General features: G+C 35.9%; 2 protein-coding genes across 3 annotated transcripts; one reads left to right on the forward strand and one right to left on the reverse strand.

Moving 5' to 3' along the window:
* Positions 1 to 3,347: 3,347 nt before the first annotated feature.
* On the forward strand, positions 3,348 to 10,873 carry LOC143466248 (dynein axonemal intermediate chain 7 homolog). 2 transcript variants are annotated; one of them, XM_076964902.1, is made up of 16 exons: positions 3,348 to 3,474; positions 3,811 to 3,929; positions 4,285 to 4,422; positions 5,804 to 5,944; positions 6,062 to 6,199; positions 6,401 to 6,544; positions 6,754 to 6,934; positions 7,013 to 7,093; positions 7,227 to 7,348; positions 7,616 to 7,691; positions 7,990 to 8,168; positions 8,320 to 8,536; positions 8,631 to 8,848; positions 9,097 to 9,264; positions 10,293 to 10,403; positions 10,494 to 10,873. In XM_076964902.1, exons 2-16 carry the CDS (start codon positions 3,927 to 3,929, stop codon positions 10,809 to 10,811), a joined length of 2,235 nt encoding a protein of 744 aa, XP_076821017.1. In that variant the 5' UTR covers positions 3,348 to 3,474; positions 3,811 to 3,926; the 3' UTR covers positions 10,812 to 10,873. The 2 variants fall into 2 exon arrangements, with proteins under 2 accessions (XP_076821017.1, XP_076821016.1); XM_076964901.1 differs by lacking the exon at positions 3,348 to 3,474 and having other exon boundaries at positions 3,659 to 3,929.
* A 1,776-nt stretch (positions 10,874 to 12,649) lies between these two features.
* LOC143466251 (crk-like protein) lies at positions 12,650 to 17,278 on the reverse strand. The gene is made up of 3 exons (XM_076964904.1): positions 16,493 to 17,278; positions 15,180 to 15,287; positions 12,650 to 14,507 (listed from the first exon to the last, which is right to left on the reverse strand). The coding sequence occupies exons 1-3, from the start codon at positions 17,159 to 17,161 to the stop codon at positions 14,385 to 14,387; spliced, it is 900 nt and encodes a 299-aa protein (XP_076821019.1). The 5' UTR covers positions 17,162 to 17,278; the 3' UTR covers positions 12,650 to 14,384.
* Between the last annotated feature and the right edge of the window lie 6,378 nt (positions 17,279 to 23,656).

Raw genomic sequence — 23,656 nt, forward strand, 5'->3', positions numbered from 1 at the left:
CATAGTTGTCTTCTTACATGTACTTCGTCAGTTTTAGCTCAAGAAGGATTAAGTGTTACTGTATTGTAAGCAGACTGTCAAAACACTCGAAATCAAGTTATTTTTTTCGCTTCGGCATTGGATCATCGCAAACATCACCATGTTTCCAGTCAATAACGTGATTTACATTTGACCCCTTAAGTGACTTGATATTCTTTTTGCACATTATCACATTTTCAAATTGTGCATATTGGTGAATATCAGGCACTTCATTTCGACGGCCAGTTTGTCTCATATGACCGAAATAGGCCTCCAATGGGTCTTGGTTTAAGCGCTTAGTTAAGACGTATGAACCTTCTGGGCTGTTCTCCAACAAGAATTTCACCAATTCAGCAATGGCCATGGATGTGGAAACTAAACCGTCGTAGGTTTGATGGCTCAGAAACTGCTTTGACTGTTCAGAAACGGACCCAGTTAAACTGCTTTTCCATTGTTTTAACTCTGAAAGGAATGTATTAAGCCATTTCAGACGAGGATCATCAATCGTTGTATATGGTTTCAAGTCAGGGTTGTATGAATAATTTAATCTGGTGTTCATGAGGTCAAACCACTTATTCATCAAACCAGCAAACCACGCACTCATCTTCATTTCTTCTCCACCACGACTCTTCATTAAACTGGAGACAGTTCCAGAGAGCAATTGTGCGGCATAGCAAACCCGCATTTTTGCGTAACTCTTATGGGAAAAATGGCCATCAGTCAACTTGCAACTTCTCAACTCTGAACTTTCAAATAGGTAGGGAACATGGCAAAAATGCTTCCACAAAATGAAATGTTGATTGTACTTCATCATTCTAGCTCCACCTGGACGGCTGGATCTCACACAGTTACAGGCTGTCTTCAGCAAGTGTGGAGGGTCACTAATCAAATAAATAGGCATTTCTGGCTGATAAATATTAATGCACTTGTAGGGGACGGTCAAATTGGAATTATTGAGCAATTGGAACAATTTTCGATTGCAGGATGCACCATCAGCAACAAGTGCTAAGACTGTAAAATCACATCCGGCCAAGGATTCAACCACTTCCCAGAACATGCTAACCAAGTGAAATGCCTTTGTATTCTTGGTGGCATAAAAAACAATAGGCCGGGAAAAATTGCTGAGGATACTCCTACCATAAAATTGTAGGGCATGTGTGGCAGGAGCTTCATTATTGTATTGTCTGTCGACACCCAGATCAACAAATCCTATTATTCGGTCTGTTGCTGCATTATACACAATATTTTCTTTCACTGTAAACAAAATAAGCAACAGGTTATATCTTGTGCATATACAGTTAATAACTTGTGTCATTGTTTTGTCATAAAGCATGAATAAGAATCTTACACAGTGTGATTAATAGTGTTAAAAATTCCAAGAAAAGTTTCACCTTTCATTTCATCGATTGATATAACGAGAAATCGTTCATGTGATGCTAGACTGAGACTTTTGGATTTCAGTTCTTCTAAAACATTATCTTGAATGCCAGGTGCAGTGCAGTAAACGTTTCTGAAAACAGTACAAAAGTGAGCAAGTGAAACAATTGCTCGTAGTTAGCTTGTAGTAGCCAAATTGCAGAGAACAGAACCCATACGCTACCGATAGTCATTTAGGGTGCGTGAGCTTGGTAGTCGTAAAATGCCACTTTGTCGTAATTCTTCATAGGCGCTTTTACTTTTAGCAGCTAGACTCAAACAGAACCTATAAAGAAAATTGCAAGGGTTGATTTTAGCACGCTTTTACGAAATAAACAAAAATTGAGGTCAACTGAACTTAGTTACTCAGTAGTAGTTCAGTTCTGAACTTAGTAATTATTCAGTAGTTTATTACTCAAGGAGACCTAAACCTACTTTATTAACTCAGGGTGATATCTTTCCCCATTTCTTTTCATACTATTTAGCTTTTGCTGCTCTTTCCAAAAGATTGAGTAGAAGTTATCAATTTTATCCTCATCTTGAGCTAAAAAAATGTATGATATTAACGTAAACTTCACAAAAACACACGACACAAAAAGACTGAGTTATATGCATTGTGTAGGTGCATCACATTACATTTGTAGCTTCATTAGAATAGTTATAAGTAACATATTCTGGATTACCAGCTTTGTAATCGGTATGATACCTGCTTTAACAATGGCTGTCATGTCATCTGACATAATTTTATCTACCTCCACTTGCACCGTATCATCAGCTAACAGAGTCGAAACCTTAGCTTCTAATTCTCTAATGCTAATAAAGAATTACTTCATAACAACAAGACTATCTTAAATAATACTGTTTTATTTCTATCTTCTGGCATTGCTCAATCTACATATAGTTAAGTGTAAAACGCACAGCTACTGACACTGACAATCTTGCGAATGAGACTATTACTAATACGATTACGAAGTGCAATATCACCAAATTTCATTAGCAGTAAAGGTGGAGGTAATTCGAGATGGTAGGTTAAATGTTGGCTGCGCTGATCGTTTTAAAGGTTGATCTTTAACCATATGGTAATAATTTAGCCTTTTCTGGTTGAGCCGTCTCTCTTTTTCATCTACACTACAACAACTCCTGCACTGACCACTTTCCTTGAGAAAAAGTTCACAACTTGCATTTCTAACAACAAGAAATTTGGTTCATTTAACAAGAAAAGTCTCTCCTTCTCCTTTTTTACAAATTTTCTCGAAGGTATCTTAAACAGAGTCACGGCAGGTGACCTGTTGTTGCACATTGGTAAACAGCACAAATTTGCCATTATTTCAGACTATTTAGCTTATTTCAATAACTTAAAGCCTGCAACATAAGACCTGTACTATTGAGTCTTAATCTGTAAAGTTTTTATTCTGCGCGTGGAGCGAAATTTTATGCGCAGATGAAACAATACAATATGACTCGGTCTATCTAAATTTTTCATCCATTCATTTTATTTTTCACCTTAAATGTGGTGAACGAAAAAATCTTCCCGCGCAACTCAAGTAGGCTAAGCCATGCCTTGATACAAAACAGCAGCATTATCAGTTTAAGGAACTGAAAATAAGTTAATTGCTGAACCTAAAACTCTCACCTGATTTCATTAATTAATTTCAATTAAAGTTAACACCTATTGGATCCCAACAACTGCACCCTAATAATAAGACTAATCTGTTCCAGCAGCAAACAGATCTGAAAATCATTGTCGTCGTCTGCATGTTTATTGTTATGTAGTGAACCGTGACCGTGGAGAAAGTAGAATATGCTCCAAGAGAATAAAAGAAAGAAACATGACGTCATGCGCAAAAGAGAAGTTTCTACTCATGTGTTTAAATCTCTTTGGTCCGTCTTAGCGAACCAAAATTTTAGGTATGTGGAATACAATAAATAATTGAAAGTTCTGACTTCTCGAGAAGGCTGAGTGTCCTTTCCAGCAAGCACACCAATATGAAAAAGCCTACAAAGTTAAAGTCTAAAATTTTTTTAACCAATTAATTTAAGGTAGTTCAAGACCACATACTTCTATTTGGCTTTTTTATTAGGAAGATGCGTATTGTTTTTCTTGAATTGGTATTAAAAGGCTTTTCTCACTCTATGCTTACACCCTCCAAAAAGCAATGAATATAACGACATGGTTGACTTAACATAAGTTGCCATCGTGATTTTCAATGCTCTAGGAGTCTAGATTAAACTGTACAAGACTGATAGAAGATATAGCCTGCTAGTGCAGTTAAAATAACCTATCAATGCATATGCCTACCTTGGTATTTGGTGTCTACTGTACATGTAAGATACTTGATTTACAGCTAGGAATTTAAGACTTTGTTTTTTGTTAAGGAACAGGAATTTGCAGCGTCAATGAACGAAGAACATCGCGTTCTGACCAAAATAATAGTCTAGCGTAGCCCATACATACTGACATATCCCGATACCGGTAGCATAAGACGAGCGAAATGGTAAATTGATTTCGCTGTCTTATAACTGCTTTATAAACTGTATATAACTCATTCTAAATTTCTGTGTGTTCTTCTAACTAACTTCTATTCTAACGGTAAACGATGCGACATGTACAAGTTTATATTCGTCTGCAAAATAATGTTTTTGATGGAGATAGCGTGTACCTCATATTGATAATGGTCGTTTAAACGCCAATTTATAATAAATAAACAAAGAATTGATGCTTTAGTATACTTCATAAATTTCTCATTGAAAACTGTTGGACATATATCAACACCTTAAATAGGGCTCAACTACCTCTAAAAAACAACATAACATATAGGCCTAGGCCTACTGAACTCAATATTTTTACAGCCACCAAAATCTCCACAAACACGTTCGGGAAAATCAACTCCCACCAGAGGGAAACCAAAAGAAGATGAAAAGTTAGTAGATGAAGAGGAAGAAAAGTTACGAGTAGAACAAGAAGAAAAAGAACGACGTGAGAAGGAGGTTGGTTCTGATTCGTTACTGCAACGTTTGGTCAGTTGGTATTTTGCACCATTAATATTTGTCTGTTGTATCAAACTTTGAAGCATCGACATTTATGTTCTACATGGAAATTCATTATTCAACATGAATAGCATATTTTAAACTTTAAAACAGCGATTTTAAACCAGTGGGAAATTTTGCAAGTTTAGGTGGGAAATCATAAATTTTTGCAATTCTGCTGTAAACACAAATCATACACATGAAAAAAGTGTTGTTGTCGATTAGCATTTATAATACTCTACTGAAGCTGCACTCACTCAATACACCCAAATTATACGACCAGCTCATACTTTAATCGATGTAAAGAAAGATCGAGTGTTATACTTAGCTAAGCTGTGCAGACTTTGAATTTGTAATACCTTTATGATTAAATTGTGATCATGGGCACGTGCACAGCAGATTAGATTCTGCTGTGTTTATGTGTATCACCAATAATTTCAGTACATGACTTACTTGAAAAGACTAGGTACACACTACATAGCTGCAATATTATCGACCATAGCTGCGTTATCATCATCCTTTATTATTGAGACAACTATGTCTGCTACATTGGCATTTGGAAAAACATGGTTCTGTGCTTACCTTAAATTCCAATTACCCTTAAATTTGCATTTCAGTTTCATTTTGTGATAAATTTACCTGGTGGGATTGCTATCAATTGGTTAAATTGAAGTGTTTGGTTGGTAACGTTCAATTATGTATAGAAGTGAGGCTTACAGTATTTGAGCGCTAATCAGACGATAGCTTTAACATTTGTTCAGTATGCCTTTAAAACCAAATGAAATTGTTTTAAAACCAAGAGGGGCAAATTTGGGTTTAGTGGTTGACTTCAGTGTAAATTCAGATCAAAGATGTAAGAACCGCTGCTTTAAAACATGCACATGGTTTATTGAAATCCTTTGGTTTTTTTCCAAACCCCAATGGTCACATAAACACCCATTATAACAATTAATTTTGCTGGTTGTGTAACGTTTAATCAAAAAAAATGTATAGTCAAAACAACACTTCCTGAATTTGCTGTTTGCCTTGCATTGGTCACATCATTGTATGTTTGTACTATCAAGGATATTGTCATTTCTTCAGCAAAGGCGTTACAATTTAATTTCACTTTATGTGGATAACTGAGGTTGAAATGAATGCTTCCTTTATGTTACGTTTTTTAATGTATGCACCTTTCTTTTGCCCATAGCATCCAAGGGTGCTATGCTGTTACATGTGCATGCACTATTGGTAGCTGCTGAAATTTATACTTTGCTTTTAATTATAGCGTTTTTGCTTAAATAATACCTGCAAAAAGCCGATCAAAAAATGTAATAAGCCAAATTTCCTGATTATTTTATAGGCAAAAATGAAGCTAGAGGAGAAAAGGATTTCAGCTCTTCGTGCAATCCGTGATCAGCAAGAAAGTGAAACTGAACAAGAACTTCGTATTGTTCATGCAACTGTAGAAAAAGTTATCAATGATAGGAGAGCAAATGCTGAGGTTATTGTTCTTTACTAAGATTAATAACTTAAGTACAAATATTTCAGAGATGTGCATAACATTAAAAAACGAATCGATCTTATGTTCACTTTTGTAATGGGTGCATTTCTATTTCAGTGGAAGAGGTTCATGAAATGTGATGGTAGACCAGACCCTACATCTGTCAAGGAGATTAACACATTCATTGCACTATCAAAAGACAAAGGAAAAAAAGATATTAATGTTGTTCTAGATGACGCAAAGTTGATTCTGTCTGTAAGTACTGACCCATGACAATGACTGTATTGCTCGGCAAAGGGCATACTTGCACAAATATATTGTTGAGTTTTGATCACATCCCAAACTTTTCATTTGTTTTAAAAACAATGAGTAGACCATAAAGCCCTTGAGTTACCATTATTTTCTTCATCTTAAAACTTCTTATGATAAGTACTTAACCTCATCTATCCATTCCAGTTAATCAGTGAACTGAAGTTCATACTGAAGGATGCAGATTCTGATGAAGAAACAGAGACAACAGCAAATCACAAGCAAACCATTCTCTCTCTTCAGGATCTCCTAATTACACAATACAATGAAGCAACACTCAAGTTGCTTAAGGTATAACTTGTTAAACATTTTTTTATGAATACCGTTGCTATTCTATTTAACTATATGGCATTGCATTATTTATCATAATTGTTCAAAATTAAGTTCTGTTTGTGCCGTAACAGGTACCATCGTGTTTTTGATTGACATTTTTGATTTAAAAAAATACACAATATGACACAAATGGATGTAGTCATAATACATACACCTTTATCACACAGGAAGCAAGCTACGAAGCAGATTCTGAAACCGGAAATTTGCAAAAAGTCATTAAAGATGCAAATGAGACTTTGATGTTGTGGGGAAATTTGAACAAGAACCCTCGATTTAAGGCATTTGAATTTGAATCAGAGAAATTCCAGTTTGAGCTGCCTAAGGTTTTGGCTATGGCAGATATAGCGGGTGTGTATGTGTGAATTTTTTTGAATCTGTCATCAATTATTTCATATATCTATTGTGTAAACCAAATATTGTTTACAGTTCGAGTGTTAAAAACTAGATTTGACCACTATTCACATCAATGTTCAACATGTTTACCACAAAAGAAGAAGACAGAAGTTGGTGAGCTACTTTTGAAAAACAAATTTTTTAGTCACGAAGTCTTTTATCACTGGGTTAACTACGAAAGTCATTGTTTAGATTCACTGTTGCTTGTTATACTACCTAATAGTTGATTTTCTTTGTTTGTCTATAGCTGCAGCAGAGGAGCAAACTGGAAAAGAGCCGATAACAGAAAAAGAAGAAGTTCCAAAAGTTGATGCTGGAGAAAATAAAGAAGTGGATGACACAAAGTCCACAACAACGGATGGAAGAAAGGTTAAAATTTGAGAAATACAACTTGGATGTCATAAAACAAGACTATGCAAAATAGTTTTTATTTTATATTTTTTTGTTTTTATGATCATTTTGTTTCCTCAACTCTTTTTCCCAATTCTATTTAACAAACGTTACTGCTGTATCAGGCTAGAAGGTTTATAAATTTTAGAAAGCATACAGATAGCACCGTTAAGTATAACATGATTTTCTTGATTAAACATGAGTACAAGTTATTATATGTTAATTAACCATAATTACATTTTTCAGAGTGCTATGAGTGCAGTTTCCAATAAAGAAGAGAAAGAGGGAGGAGAAGAAAATGCTGAAGATAAACCTGATCGTGGTAAAAATTTTATCAAAAAAATATAACCAAACCTTTCATCAGATCCTTGTCTTAAACCACATATGAAGAAATTTCATTACCCAGTTATGCAAGTCTGTTGAATATTATTCATTACTATTTCCAAAACTATCCTAAACCCAGTAAAGAAAATAAACTGAAATCTTGAACTTCTCATAAAATTCAGGTTTAACAACCCTGACTCTCAAAAAGAAGGTTTATTCTAGTGTAGGTACTTGCATATATTTGGGGTGACATGTCATGTTCTTGAAAATTGAGTTAGTTTTTTGCCATCAATTAGATGAACATGCAGCCACACCTGAAATCAAGGTAGAGTCTGAACATGTGGAACTGGAGGAAATTCTTGATCCTGACGTAGTTGACCTTCGACAGTTTACACCTCTGGGAGGAGTTTATCATCTTGATCTTCTCCAGATGCCTCCTCAGCCTAAAGTAGTCCGTGGGTGGACTCTCACACAGGCAAGCTTACTTGACAAATCCTAAAACGAGTAAACACAGCTAACTCTGTGCTTTGAAAGATCTATCAACTCAAAATTAAAAGCACTGCCCAATTCATTTCATTTCACCTATTTTGTTTTTCCAATATCTTATTGTTTAAAATTATATGTAGATCATTAATAAACCCCTGACAAATGTGACATATCCTGTGGACATACTGGCCGGCAAAACTCCTTCAAGAGCAGCATCTGCTGCTCCAGAAGGCAGGGAGGAAGGGAGCAGTCCATCCAAAACCTCACATGAACAACCTCCAATTGGCATTACAATGAGTTTACCAGATGATGTCATGTTCTTTGAAGAACCTCAAGTTGCTATGTGGGATCATACAGGTACTGGTACAGGCAATTTTATCCCATCCGAAAACGTCAAATGTCATATTTGTGGCAACTGCTTGACTTGTAAAACCCTCTACTTACATTTAAGACAAGCACTGGAAAAACACCACGGTACCAGATTCAACAACGTATGATGAAGAAAAACGAGTCATTTCGTTTAAGACCAATGAGTTTGGTGTGTTCTGCTTGATGCAAGACACTCACCTGAATATGCCATTTCAATCTTGGGAACTGAGACCGAAAGGCACTGACGCAGTCGTATTGACAGTTACTGCTGCCATTGCTGAAGCCGAAATAGAAATAAAGGTTTGTTTAACTGGTTATGGGCTCATGGCATATAAATAACTTGCCCCACTAATTATGACCAATGCTGCTTTTGTAATACTGAGACACAAACGCTTAATTAGTGATTACACTCATATCTAGCATTGCTTTGCAATCAACCACACTCAGTTTTTTCACTTCTCTTGGCCATATTGGACCAATCAGGATTGTTTATAACAAACTTTATGAACACAGCTGTTACATGATAACCTTGTTATACGTTTTTACAGGGTACAAAATGTAGACTAAATCCTCCAGAAGAAGATTCACCAAAAGAACTCTCACATATCTTTGATAAATGGATGTCGGTTGATGAACTCATTCAGGGGATGCGAGCAGCTGGAGTAAACTTGTTCCCTGCATCTGATTCAAGAAAATTCGTCAGCATCCAGGAAAAAGTAAGCATGAAATAACTTACTCTTAAACTTTTTTGTCAAATGAAAGCATTGTAATTCTGTGCTACCTCGCTTAACAGGTATTACCAGGTTTAGCAACTTTGGCACATTTTTAACAGCCCTAAGTAGCAGAAACTGAAACAGTAACAGAAAGTGCAGTGTTAAGCATGAAAGTCAGGGTCTTTTTTACTTTTGCATTCTCATACCTAGGTTTAATATTGAGGTATTAGTACGTCATAGCTTAATACGTCAATATTCCTTCCCTCCAAAGCATTCACATGAAAGTGCAAAAGTAAACGAGACCACCCGCCAAGGACCTATTTTCACGGGGAAGGGGGAGACAAGTCCCCCCAACTTTCAAACAAGAGAGACCTAAAAACCTGGCCTTAAAGTTTACTTCAAATGAACTTTAGAAAAACATACCTGTTAAAACCTTGAAACAATCACTTTAGAAGTAACTGGACCAACTAAAATTTCTTGAAAAAAGTAATTCGGTACCGACGGTATCAGTACTGAAAAAGTACCGCCATGCAGTAATTCGGTACCATAGTACTGCCAATGCATATCACGCAAATTTCGTCACCACCAAAGTTTTCTAGCAAACTAGGTCCCTGCCACCCACACAACCTAGAGTCAATTTGCATATGGCCCTTATGGATCGCGAGCGATCAAAAGTGCCCAGGAAGCTATTCACCTGAAATTTTGTATAGATAAAAATGTTGAAAGTCAGGTCACTTGTTAAACAACTGCGCATGGCATTCCGCGCGTCGTGGGTGGGAAAGTCGCAGGTGGGAGGTATAGACGCGCAAACAATCCGATGCTAGCCATTTGATTACATGTTTCGGAATGAAGGTTTAACGAACGGCTGGGTGAAGACGGGCTAATACCAATTCTACTTCCTTTTAACTTAAGCTGTAGCAGCAATTACATGCGCTACGCTAATAATGTGAAGATATGCAAACGACTTCTATTAATTATTACACCAAAACTCAGTAAGCTTTTATGGTACGGTACAAAAATGTTTGTTGCAGACCGTCGATGTGGATCAAGTCTACGATCAAATGGCCATTCTCTCCACAGCGTTTGCTTTTCAGTGGAGTAAATGGAACAGTGACATCATCAAGTCGCGAATTGCCATTCAGGTATTTAGTTTTACACAACGTTCTGCTGAACTCAAGAATATTAACTGTAAGTACTGGTAATACCAATAGTATTTACTTGTATTTTGTCAGGCCGCTCCGTTCTACGTAGCTGACGACAGCTCACGTGCTTCGGTTCCTGATGATGACTGGTCGACGTATTTGATAGGTGACGACCGCACTTACAAACTTGCACTGACGGAGTTTGACAACGACTTTAGCGATGAAATAGCATCTGGATCCTTCTACCATTACGACCTTATGCATGCAATGCGACTGAGTCCTGTACGGGATGACCCGGATGGGAAGATTCTGGCATCGTTGAACCAAAGATCGAGATCAGCCAATCGCTTTTACGTTGACACGGTCCAAACGCTTCTTAGGGCATCCAAAATTATCTCCTTTTCTTAAAACGAATTACTATTATTTTTAAATTCTTTATGCTTTGTTTTAATAAAACATAATTCAACTGCTTTGCGTTCCTTGTAAATCAAAACCTGACGTTAAACTTAGGCGTGAAGAAGCCTCTTTGTTGCGTGGTAGAGCTATGAATTTTGGATTCAATGCTGTCTTAGTCATATCCGATGTTTCAGAAGGCAACGACCACGACGTCATTAAAAGGGATTGTTTCAGTACTTATAAGAAAATAAAACTAGAGAAGCTCTAGCCCATGACAATTAGTTCAACAAACAGATTTAATGCTTGTAGCCTGAACCAAGATTGGAACAACTTTCAGCGGATAAAAGCAAATTTACCCTTTTAAACTTTGAGTATTACAGCAAAACTTCCAAAAAAAGACATTTTGCTGTCGTATGCTAACTGAAAAAATCCGTGAGAAATAAACGTTGCTTCCTTTCAGCAAAACAGGACTTTCATGAATCTAGGCTACACCTCACTATGAAACATGGCTAAATTTGGATCTATCATGCTTCCCCAAAAACCATTTTTTATAAATAACAGCACCTGTCATGACACCGTCTTCAAAATTCAAAACCCCGCAACAACACGAAATTATGCAATGCTTGCAGTTCGGATTAAGAATGAGTTGGAAAGAAACGAGTTCCAACTTTATTGTCAACGATGAAAAAAATCGGAATTACGTGATAAGAACGCGACTTAATAATTTGTCAAATTCATCAACTTTATCCAATACGTCTTTTTAATTCCCAAAAAGTTTTGAATAATAGCCAAGTATTTATTTTCTGTGTGCTATCTCTTGTGTGGCAGAATTATTCCGGCGTAAGTATATCGCAGGGTTTCCTTTGAAACAAAACAACACATAACAGAATTATTCGTTGAATTTTTAGATTATATCTTTGCGTTTGCACGTTTCGCATTTGCGATTAATGGTTATTGGGTGATTCACAATTACGTTGCGACATATCCGTCATACCGTTGACGATAGGCGTATTGCAAAACTTGTAATAATTCGTTAAAACGTAAGAGCTCATCTTTATGAATTGCTAGTAGCGACTCATGTTATAAACCCGCCCGACATGACGGTAATCGTTGTGTGCATGGTTTGCGTAATGCTGCTAGAGCTTTGGTTTATGTCATTTGAAGTAAAACGATAAAAATCGTTTTATACTTCAAAGTCCAAGTCCAGCTGAAACAAACTACTACCACATTCAAGCCGCGTTGTCATAGCGCACGCTTTTAAAGGAATATAGTTATATTTGTGGACTTCCGGCTCGGGTCATAGCACGGACGCGAATTGGGTCACATTTCCTAGAGCACGGTGCGTATCTCGACTGTTAAAATTCAAACCATATGCTTGCCAGTCGCAAATTTACGGTTTTTACTGCAGTTCAACGCAGCAGTACGTTGCATTCACATTCAATGACTGTCGAACCCATTACGTTGCAACTATATCCAGTTGTTTTAGTTCGCTGACGGCTGCTATCAGGACAATGAACGCGTAGTTCCGGTTTTGAAAGCATTCTTTTTGCGGATGGTTCTGCCCGTAGTATGGGAATATGCTGTCTATCTGATGCATATTAAAGTCGGATGTCTACACTGCACTTTCAATTCTGCAACGGTCCAATAATATCGGGGTATCCTCCACTAAGTGTTGTAGTAGTTGACAGATGGTCAAAAAATATCGAGATTGAGTATCATACTCTTCTGCCAACGCGTTGTAAGAACCTCCTTACTTGGCGCAACCTGCTGGACACAAACTCATACTAAACGTAAACGTAAAGAATTTCAAAATGCTGGTATCAGAACTGCTATATACCAATTTAAAGAGACATTTTGTAACAACGTATAATAATAATTTTTGTCAGTTAGACTATACAGTTTGTAGATAAAAACACATCGCGAGAAACTTACAACGCAGTAAGAGCATGCTATGACATCATATTCCGCACAAGCTGCATAAAACAAAATGCCTGTTAGGGCGTGATCAAGCAAGAAGCACTAGCACAAAAAAAATCTTGAAAGTGTTGTAAGTTACTCATCAATATACCAGTCACGGGTACACAGTTTGCGATGTCATCAAAAATAAAGTACTTTATAACGTTTAGTTCTTCGCGATTTTAAAAGTTCTTTTCCATAAGATTTTGTGGACCATAAGTAATCAACCTAAATGTTGACAAATTCCTTAAAAAGCATATATCAATCGTGCAAACAGTTCCTGTTATTTTTACACTAGATTTCAATCAGCAGAGTTAATTTGTTGATAATAAAGAAAGCACCAATTTTCAGCTAAAACTTAATTACTTTAAAACCGTGACTGTTTATTACAGAATAAATTTGCTTGCTTATGTCTCAACCATAATCCCAAATCACTAACCAAAGGGCTACAGCACAACTATTGAGCAATGCATGCAACTTAAACGGCATGAGAACCTGTACATAATACGATTGCCGCTTTTCACCACATAAAAAAACAAATTTTAAAATAAATTATCCTTTTACTGATGTTAATATATTGATACATATTACTCAACTCATAGGTAAGCAAGTGTTATTTCATCAATATTGTTATCAAGGTTTACGCAAATCAATACATTCAACGACTCCCAATGTAACCTAAGGTGACATGGGTTTAATTTAATATTACAAGCAAACATCAAACCAGTGAAGCGTATTACAGTCTGCGAAAGATTCTGCATCGATGTACAGTTTGCACACCAGTGAAGATGGGCGACTCTCGAAGCTTTGGCCACGAACAATAAAACTTATAAAAGCTTTAAAAATCATAAAAGCACAATAAAAATATTACCTGTACATGTACAATTGATTCCCACGTGATTAAACTGCAAGGCCTAAAACCGGACAATAGCGGCTTGCATAACTACATCTTGGACAGTTAAAATTGCTCACAAAGTAAAGAAAAATGTACAAAATTGAGATAAGTCTATGAATCGAAGCCAAAATAGTAAATCATAGAATAGGAGTAGCTTCATTACATTTCAATTGCAAACCGTTTGCAATTTGAATATTTCATTGAAAAGATTAGTGCAAATAGTTATACGTTCAAACAGAGTTTAAGATGGCAATCATCCAATGCATGATGCTATTGACTGTCGACGACATTAATTGAAAAGACAGAAAGGTGTACTTTAATTTTGACAATAAAATATTTGAAATTGGGCTATAAATTGCAACTATCTTGCCAATTTGATACCAGGTAAGTTTTACAGGTGATGTCAATAATTTCAGGTATATATAAAATGTCTGAACACCAAATCTCAGCATTTGGATTCATTGCAGTTATAAGTTAGCTAAAGCAGTATACACGTCTACTGTCCACAGTCAACCAAGCCCACCTGCATCAAGATTTAATCATGGGAGTTAAATAAAATTTTCATTTAAAGAAGGTTAATACCATAAAACAGATTTCACAAAATATAAGCAAAAACTGTCATCAAAGGCCAACAAAGATTCCCTTGAATTGCGTGATGTTGCAATTAAAAGAATTAAACTTTCTTTCGGCTTGAACCTTCACGTTTTGTGTCCGTTAATGGATTTTAACCATATTCAGGATTTTTTGGTGTCAATTACTTTCACGTGAGTGAATGGAAACCATCCAGTCTTACTGTTACATGTGCCTTCCCACTGTCCATTTTTGTTCATCTTTGTTACTTTGATGATGTCTCCAACCTTTATTAAAAGAGTTACCAGCATGTTTTAGTACCATATTTTGTATAAAAATGTGCAACAACCATATAGAACAGTGGTTCTCAAACTGTGGTACGCGTACCACTAGTGGTACGCGAGAGCTTTTTAAGTGGTACCGCGTACCGCTGAACATGATTTTCGATGTGCTGTGAGTAATGTGTTGCCCCGGATAGACAAGCTTGTGCAGAAGAAACAGTTGCTTCTATCAAATTAAATTGTGTTTTCTTGCTATTCATTGGTGTTATGGTATAGTAATAACGGTAATAACTAATAAATACCGGTACATTTGAGTAAAATAAGTCATTCAGGAGCCAGGTGGTACGCAGTGTAGCAAAAAAAACGAATGAGTGGTACGCGATCGCAAAAAGTTTGAGAAACACTGATATAGAATGAAGTTATTTGAATGTCCAGTATATATACATCTTTAAACGTGCACAAATACTGACAATACTATAGGTACTGCATCTGTATCAGAGTTATCTCACTTCGCAGATGAGATGACAAGATAAAAAAAATCTGTCAAGTAATTCAATTCCTTATGATAAACTTGGTTTAACAGAGATTATTCTTAGCCTCGTAAAATCTATTTTTTGTAGTTAAATAACTCCAGTGTAGACATATTCAAGTTCTTAAGATCAACCCTTTCAAACTTACTTCCAAGGCAAGTGCAGTTGGATCGTATGCATTAGGAACTCTCCTGGTTATAACTTCAGCATATACAGGATCATTTGCACTAGGCATTGACATAGGTCTCGACTGGATCTGGCAAGGAAGTTGGTAACATTACAGTTGCATTGCACAGTGAAAACACAACTAAATATGTATACATCCAATACATACATCCAGATGTTAAAAAATGAATGTATGATACCAAACTGAATGTTTAATAGTATGCTCAATTTAACTAACTCGGTATTGATCACCATTGTCTTAAGTATTGTTTGTACATATTCAAAAACAAAAAGTCACTTAAAAGTTAATTAAATTTTTGCAGGGTAGGCTTAGCCATAATTTTACAAAGTAGGCTTTAATCCAGCAGGCAATTTAATATACTGTATCACAACTGTGATTCAAATTATATCGCATTGCCTGAGCAGGCACACTAGCATACTGCATCTACAACATAATTACAGCCAGTGATTTTATAATGAAAAAAATATAACAAATGCAACAGATATTATTTATAATTCAAACTATTTCAACAATTCTAAAAATATGTTTTCAGCAATTCAATAAGAAAGCAAACTAGGATTTTAACACTTGGCAAAACAAAGTACACTAAAATCAATGTTTTCTAGGACTGACATGGGTATTCTTTTCGGTATTTGGAGTGCAAATGAGATAGATTTACTTTAGATGTTTGTTTTTCATGGAAAGCATTACTGTCCAAGGCTGTATTAAATTTTGACCAAGTCTAGATAAAGTCTTTTCAACGAAGCATATGATTTCTATTTAAACATTACCCTTTGGCTGAAGTTATAAAATTAATTTTGCTTTGCGTACAAACAAAAACAACTGTTACCAATTCCGGAAGCTGGTGTTTATTGCAAAATAACATCAGTTTACGGAAATATGTTTATAATACAATTACATACCATGGCAACCTGAGAACATAAAGTGGGACCTTACTTATCCACACCATTTGTCCCCAGAGCATCAGGTCAGATACAAGAAATTTACAAATAAATTAAATATATGAACTTCGAAATAATGAGTTTTACTGTTGTAACAACTACTATGAATATATGACATCATATTACTCAAATCTATCAATATGTCAGGAAGCAAAATTCAGACATACCAAATTGATATTTTACAGCCAAGTATATATATACTGAATTAGCTTAAACAATAAACGCTATCATTAAGCAATAAAAACTGTTTGCATAATATTAAACAGTACAGCAGCAGATAATTAAGAAAGCAAATTCTATGCTACGATAAATATACAATCAATCCTCTCCTACCTGTGATAATCCAGGAGACAAGTATGTTCCTGGTGTGGAATTCCGGTTTGGTACGTGAACCTCCACATAGGGAACAGGAATTTGGCCAATTCGGCCATGAGAATTTCTGGCGTTCCACCAATTTTCTTCTGGCTTTTCTACAATTTCTAATATTTCTCCCTTTGAAAAAGGTAAGTCATCTGAATCATCACTTTTAAAATCAAACAATGCTCGTACAAGAACTGGCATCGCTTCTCGCTTTGGAGGACTGACATCAGCTACATCTTTGCCGTAACTTGATGGGGGTCCATTGACAGATCCCAAAGCAGGTGGGTAGGACTGGTGACTGTTGGCAGGATGGGAACTCCCAGGCTTTGGCAATTTAGTGCTTGGTTCAATTAAAGTTGTTGTGTCCAAATAATGAACTTTGTAGAAATCTAAAAGTTCTGGCATTGAATCAAACATTTGATCACCAATCTTTAAGCGCTGTTGCATGTTATTGATGATGTAATGGCTAACTTTGCTATTTTCACTGACAGATAGCACATAATCTCCAGGACAGGTTGTGCTGTCACGAACTAAAAATGTTCCATGTTTTTGTCGGAGCAATTTCTCCTGAGATTCTTTGCGGTTGACTGCTCCAAAATACCAGGAGTCCTTATCATGAGAATTAAAATTGGCAGATGCCATTACGAGAAAAGGATATCACCTGGGTATAACAAACAGAAAACTTCAGCATGCTTTAACAACTGAAAGCAACATTTAACGGTTAACAGTATAATCTACACAAAACAGAACTCTGCAAAAAGAATTTATCTACAAAATCCTATCTTAACTATAACACTGTAAGTGCTTATATGAGTAGGCTACATCTTTATGTAAAATATAAGTAAATAGAATGGCTGTCTTGGGAAAAAGCATATAAACAAATACTTCGTAAATACTTTAGGAACATCTAATCTTTATCTGTAGTATTTACTAACACATTTAAACATACACAGGTAATAACCATACAAAGATGAAGTCTTTCTAACATTTGTACTCCCACACGTTATGAGCCAGACTAGAAAAGATGGCTCAACAAAGAGATGCTGGGGTGCTGACAAAGTAACCGGGTGCAGGACAGCAAAGTTTGAAGTGCATTGGGTTCAATATTGAAGAATACAAGACTTAGGCTAAACGTAAAACTCATTTTCAGAAAAAGAGTGCAACTTTCAAACTACTTCCTTGCTTGCCACTAAAAAACGAGGAAACAATTGTTTTCTGTTGTTTTTCTTTCAAAGACAAGCAAGGAAATGGTTGAAAGACTGCACTTGGGCCTTATATTGTACATTGGTGTAATAAAAACAAAGTTACAATATAATATTTTCTTAATAAATTTTGATATGGGAGTGAAGAAATTTGAGAGAAACCAAAAACATACAGTAAACATATCGATATAATTAAAGTACACCAATACGACCCAATTCAACAAAATGCCCTGCATACGGTAAGCTGCAAGGAATCTAAGACTAATCAGTCAGTTTGCAACTAATTTGAAAATTTTGTTTTTAAATGACTACGGAAAGCATTCAGTGTACCAATACCCTCTAGTGCCCAAACACAGACTATAGTATTTGGCTTTCCTCAGCAGTTTACAAGTTATATATATATTTCTTATTTTCAGCAAGGTTTATAAACTTATGCAACCAAGTGTTGTGCCACTTGCAACAAACAATAGGAAGAGAAACAATAAGAGAAACGCTGTGCATGAACATGTTATTAAGACAATATAAGTTGCCTGAAAGAAAAACCTTATCCTGACTTCCTGTGTCCATATCTAAACAATTATGATCACATAGACTAGAGACTGTATAAAAGCAAAAGTAATTCCTGGGAGTTCTTTTACTGTTTCTACAAGTATACATTGCATTGGGTAATCATAGAGAGATATCGCGCACTGCTGCAGAAAAGTTAGTTGTTATATTGGTTGAACAATATGGCAATTGTGTTGCTGGTCGTCACTTTGGTATGTCTGACCGCAACGTAAGGAGGTGGTGAAAACGCAAAGCTGACCTAGAAACATTACTGAAATTGAAAAAGGCAAAGAGAGGTGCGCCTGCAGCTTTCATACAATTAGACGCAAAACTAAGAGTGGGTCAAAGAACAAAGGAGTGCTGAAATTAGGATCAGCGCTACAGATATCTGCTTTAAAGATTTGGAAATTGTAAAACAATTTGATGGTGCAGTCAGCAACTTCAAAGCAAACGTTGGACCAAGTCAGGGCTTTCTAAAACGCCATGAACTCTAAATTCGTTGATGCATCCACATAGCCTAACATAAGCTGGAACAATTCCAACGATTCCAAAATAATTAAACGACATGGTGAGAAGAAATACGATTTATCTCAAACTGGAAACGGTGGCCAGACTCCAGTGACCTCCAATATTCCGTATCAACAAACACTTGATAGTAAGGGTGGATAACCTGTCAACATAAGAAAGACAGATAACAAAAAAAATAATTTTACTGTGATGCTTTCGGTAACTGGTGGCGAAGCAAAACTGCTACCATATGTTGTATTCAAGCAAAAAACTTTGCGGAAAGAAAAGTTACAGGCCTTGAGGTACGAGTACATAAAAAATATTGGTTTGATACCGATGTAACACATGGTCGGATTGAAACTGTTCGGGGCAAACAACTAGCTGGACTACATAAACAACAATCTTTGCTTGCTTTGGGTGCTTTCCGATGCCGACGACAAAACTCAAAGTCAAAGATCAGTAAAAGGAGATGAACACCGACCTTGCAACTATTCCCGAGAATATAACAAGAATTCCACGACCGCAGGATGTTAGTTTAAACAGACATTTTAAGTTGAAATTGCGTGAAGAATGGAATTGGTGGATTGTAGAAGGCCAAAAAAGTTTTACAAAGACTTGCGGAATTCAACAGCCTACAACCACAAAAGCGTGTTAGTGGATTAAGGATGCATGGCGAAGCATACCTGAATATTATATGGTTTTATCATTTAAAAAATACTGCATAAAAATGCTCTACATGGCACCGACGACCACCTAATCTATGAAGACACTGACTGCATTGATGATGGCGCCAACATCGAAAATGAATTATTAGACATTGCGTATGCGGACAATGGAGACAAAGATATTTTACAATCTATTTTAGAAGCAAGCAATGACGATAGAATTTAAAGATTTTTGAGTCCGGGAGTTTTTTTTTTCTATTTTGTAGTTTTTTCGTAGTTGTCATTGTTTATCGTTATCGTTTACCTATTTAAGTTCATAAAATTTAGAAAGTTGCAGCCAAATAGCCTGTTATTAATTACCGACAGACCATAGTGGAAAGTGTAACACACACACCAACCCAAACTGTAACATTTATATGGCTGTTTGTAGCAAGTTGTTGTGTGTGCCAAACAACCAAACTGAGAAATGCAAGTGTACAAAAATGCTTGGACGCACCTAAACAAATTGACTTAAGTGCACGGTTTCAAACTTGACTACAAAGTATGGCAGTTTGAAATTGGCACTCAAACAACTTAATTTGTCTTCTTTGTTTGTTATATATCAGCGTGACAATTAAAAAGTTTAACGTTCAGATTATTGATTAGGCCGATTGAGTCATCGTGTGTGCAGGTGCTACAGTTTATATTATGGATCACACAGTACTTTGTGTACAGTTTGACTAATTAAATCTTTAAGTGAACTGAAAATTATGTAGAGTCATACCCAAGTTAACAAAGTTGAGTCACAAGTCAAGTCATATCGCTTACATTTCAAGACTCGAGTCAAATCAAGTCAATTGATATCTGAAAACAAGTACTTTAAGTACAAGTACATCTTTTTCAGATTTTTCAATCAACTTTTTATGTCAATTATGCTACTTGAGAGTGACAATTGTGCCACTTCAATTCCTAATTCACCTACATTTATTTTAATGTTACTGCTTAATATTAATGAAATAAATGATGAATACCACATTTTTTTGTCATTTTATGTCAAACTGTATTGATCCTGGCATGGTTAAACAGTATCGTACTGTAGCAGTTTCGGTAATTGTGAATATTCAGATAATATGACCAAAATAGTCTGGTACTAAGATGGTCATAATAAGCAGAGTCTACTGTAATACGCTACTGAGAGGAAAATACCATTTCTATCAACAAGTCACAAAGATTAGGAATTTTACATACTTTGAGATATTTTGTTGCACCGTATAGGCTAGGCGAAGACAGAAATTTTTTGCACTAAATTTCAGAGTCATATTGCACCATCCAGCCTCTGCTGGTTACAAGTTTGCTTGCAGTGCACCGGATAAATGTGTCAAAAGTGGTAATGACGAAATTTGCACCACTCCAAGGTAATACTTATAATGTAGAATATGCAGCAAATTGGCAATACCAACTTTTTGTAGGGCATCCAGCTAACAGCCACTGCTCTAAAATTTAACGTCTACAAGTGTCCTGAAATTAGTCTTTGCACACACTATTTCTTATCGATAACTACCTTATCGCACTTTCCATGTTGCAGTCCGCCTAGTGAGCCATAAGATGCAATTCATGCTTGTCTTGAAGACAAACTATGGCAGTATGGTAGGCTACTGACAAATTGCAAACTACAGCACTTTTAACTGTATAAGATCAGTAGGGTAAAGGCACTAAGGCAGAGCAGCAGCGCTGGAAAATGTGGCTAAGATAAATAAACTCAGAATTCAAGCTGGCGATGTGAAAATGTTAAGATAGTTTGCACTTTTTGCCACTTACTATTGGAGTATTTACTAATTCGCTTGGTAATAATTAAGATATGGTCTAGTGCAGAAGTGTACAACCATAAATGACGTCACAATTTGAGTAGTTGCTCTAGTATACAAATGCATTTTGTGGTTGTGCGCTAATACACTAGACTTGCAAAGATTTCCTAAAACTAAATTAAATTATAATTCCGAGATATAACTAAGTTCCCAAACTAGGCTAGACCTACTTAGCATTTTACAGCCTTGCTTCAGTCCTTGCTTTCGCTGCTAGCCACAAAGTAGACAAACAGGTCTATTTTCATGCTTATTCAAGTTTTACTGTATGTACAGTTCCAAAATAACTAGATACTACTGTAACATATTGTACCTAGGTAACCAAGCATCCGACCTTTCTTTTACAACATTGCTCCAAAATAAACTTGTGATAAACCAAAGAGTTGATAATAATTATCCAACATGCTTTGAATCTGCGGAGTATGAATTACAATATCGAATTTAGGTCGTCAAAAAACTTTTGTAACTTTTCAAGTAAAAGTTAAAAAGGGAATTATAAATTAATTATGAAAGTTAATTCTATAGGATGCCAACTTATATTCTGTTTTTATATTTCACTACAAACTGGGATAACACGGTTTAACCACATTCAAGTTATTTTGGGACATCGACTTTTTTCCTGCTTGAGAGCGTAATCATATCTAGTTATCTACTGTAAAAGAGTTCCTTAACATAAAAGTTTTGGTTGCAGCGTTGCCAAATTGAACAACCTTAAAGAGCTGGATTTGCCATGAAAAAGTGCAAATATCGTTATTGGAAATGACCAATTTCTTTTGAAAAAAGTTCACCTATTTAACTCTACTATATGTGACTTTTTAACCGAAAGTTTAACCATTGCAATAAGCTGTGGTAAAAAACAATTTAAAAAAGACTTCTCAAAAAAAACTAAAAAATCTAGTACAAATAGACATTAACGAAAAAACTAGAAAACGTTATCGTATCGTTAATTTTTCGCATTGTCTGTTGGGGGAACGAAAAATAAAATGCAAACCATTATAACCTGATAAAAAATAAAAACTTTACCAGCAAATAATGAGCAGGAAAAAACAGTAGGCCTAAAGCCCAGGGAGGAAAACGTATAAGAATAACGTGCAGCGGCTTTTTCTACTAACATTGCACCTGCTCTTGCAATGCGTTTTCCAGTTGATTCACATTTATGAATATTTTTGGAAAAAGTTTATTTCAACTCCCACACTATAAAACTCATGCTTTTGTCAGTGATGACTGATGAGACAGACAAAGAGATTGTGTTGTGGCATTTGTAGTGATACAAATTGTGCATGTTATTAAGAAAGTTGTACTGTCTTTGGTTGGTTATCTCATTCAAACATTTACTTCATAAAAACGGAAATAGTTATAGCCGAATTTCAATCAATAGATGATTTTGGGAAATGCTTTTCAAATCCTTGTAGTATACTTTGAGTGTTACGAATTTAGAAATGTTTTTGTTGACAAAGTTCTGTGACGTAAATAGTGTTGTCAAATTGTTAGTGGTTAGAAAAGATAGGCCTCCCTCCTCCCTATATTCTGTGGCAAATCGATAGGCTATGTAGAACTGGTGGCCTTAACTGATTGGCTATAGCAAAAGCGATTAATACAATTGATCTTAGTTTAGCCTAATCATGCTTCTTATAAAATCTCTTTTCTGGAAAATCGGGGCTTATTAAAGGTCTATCGGAAAAGTGTGGTTGTGGAAATGATACACGATAATTTCTTCTGACGTGAATACAACTACATTTCGGAATGTAAGAATTTAGATTTTATGAACGTTGTGCTGACTTAAAGAAACAATAAGGGGTAGTATAAACAAAGGAGTCAAGAGTAAAATAGACAAAGAAAGTTCTAAAATCTAAAGGAACAAATGATGCCTTTTTGTTAAGTTTTGTCTTCCGAGTTCTGGGTCACACCGTCCTTATCACAACTATGCTTTATCACATGAGTAGGCCTATGTACAGGTGCATCAACTCAAGTTACCTTTGTCGCCTAGACACATCAACTACAATGCACCTGACTATGAGAAAATCCTTAACGAGCTCCCTAACTCTAAGTATTTTATTGATTTTCAATCGATGCGCAGCTCTATGTCTGAAACCAACCTTCTTAAGGAGCAAATGTAACATGTCTTAGCAGGTCTTACTATGACCGATGAAACTATGGTCAACGGCTCCTACGTCGCAGACACATTTGCGCACACCGCGAAACAAACGTTACTCCTTGCACTGTCGCAGACTTCAAATCCATTTCTTTCGGTTCTTACATGCATACTGCAACTCCTCGCAATTATGTGGCCTCTTTTTCTCATCATCGGGTACTTATCCGATCATCTCTCCACCTTTTGCAGTATGCCAGATCCCTTGTCTCTCGTAATCGCGCTTA

Source organism: Clavelina lepadiformis, chromosome 7 (assembly GCF_947623445.1).
Source record: "Clavelina lepadiformis chromosome 7, kaClaLepa1.1, whole genome shotgun sequence".
NCBI lineage: Eukaryota > Metazoa > Chordata > Ascidiacea > Aplousobranchia > Clavelinidae > Clavelina > Clavelina lepadiformis.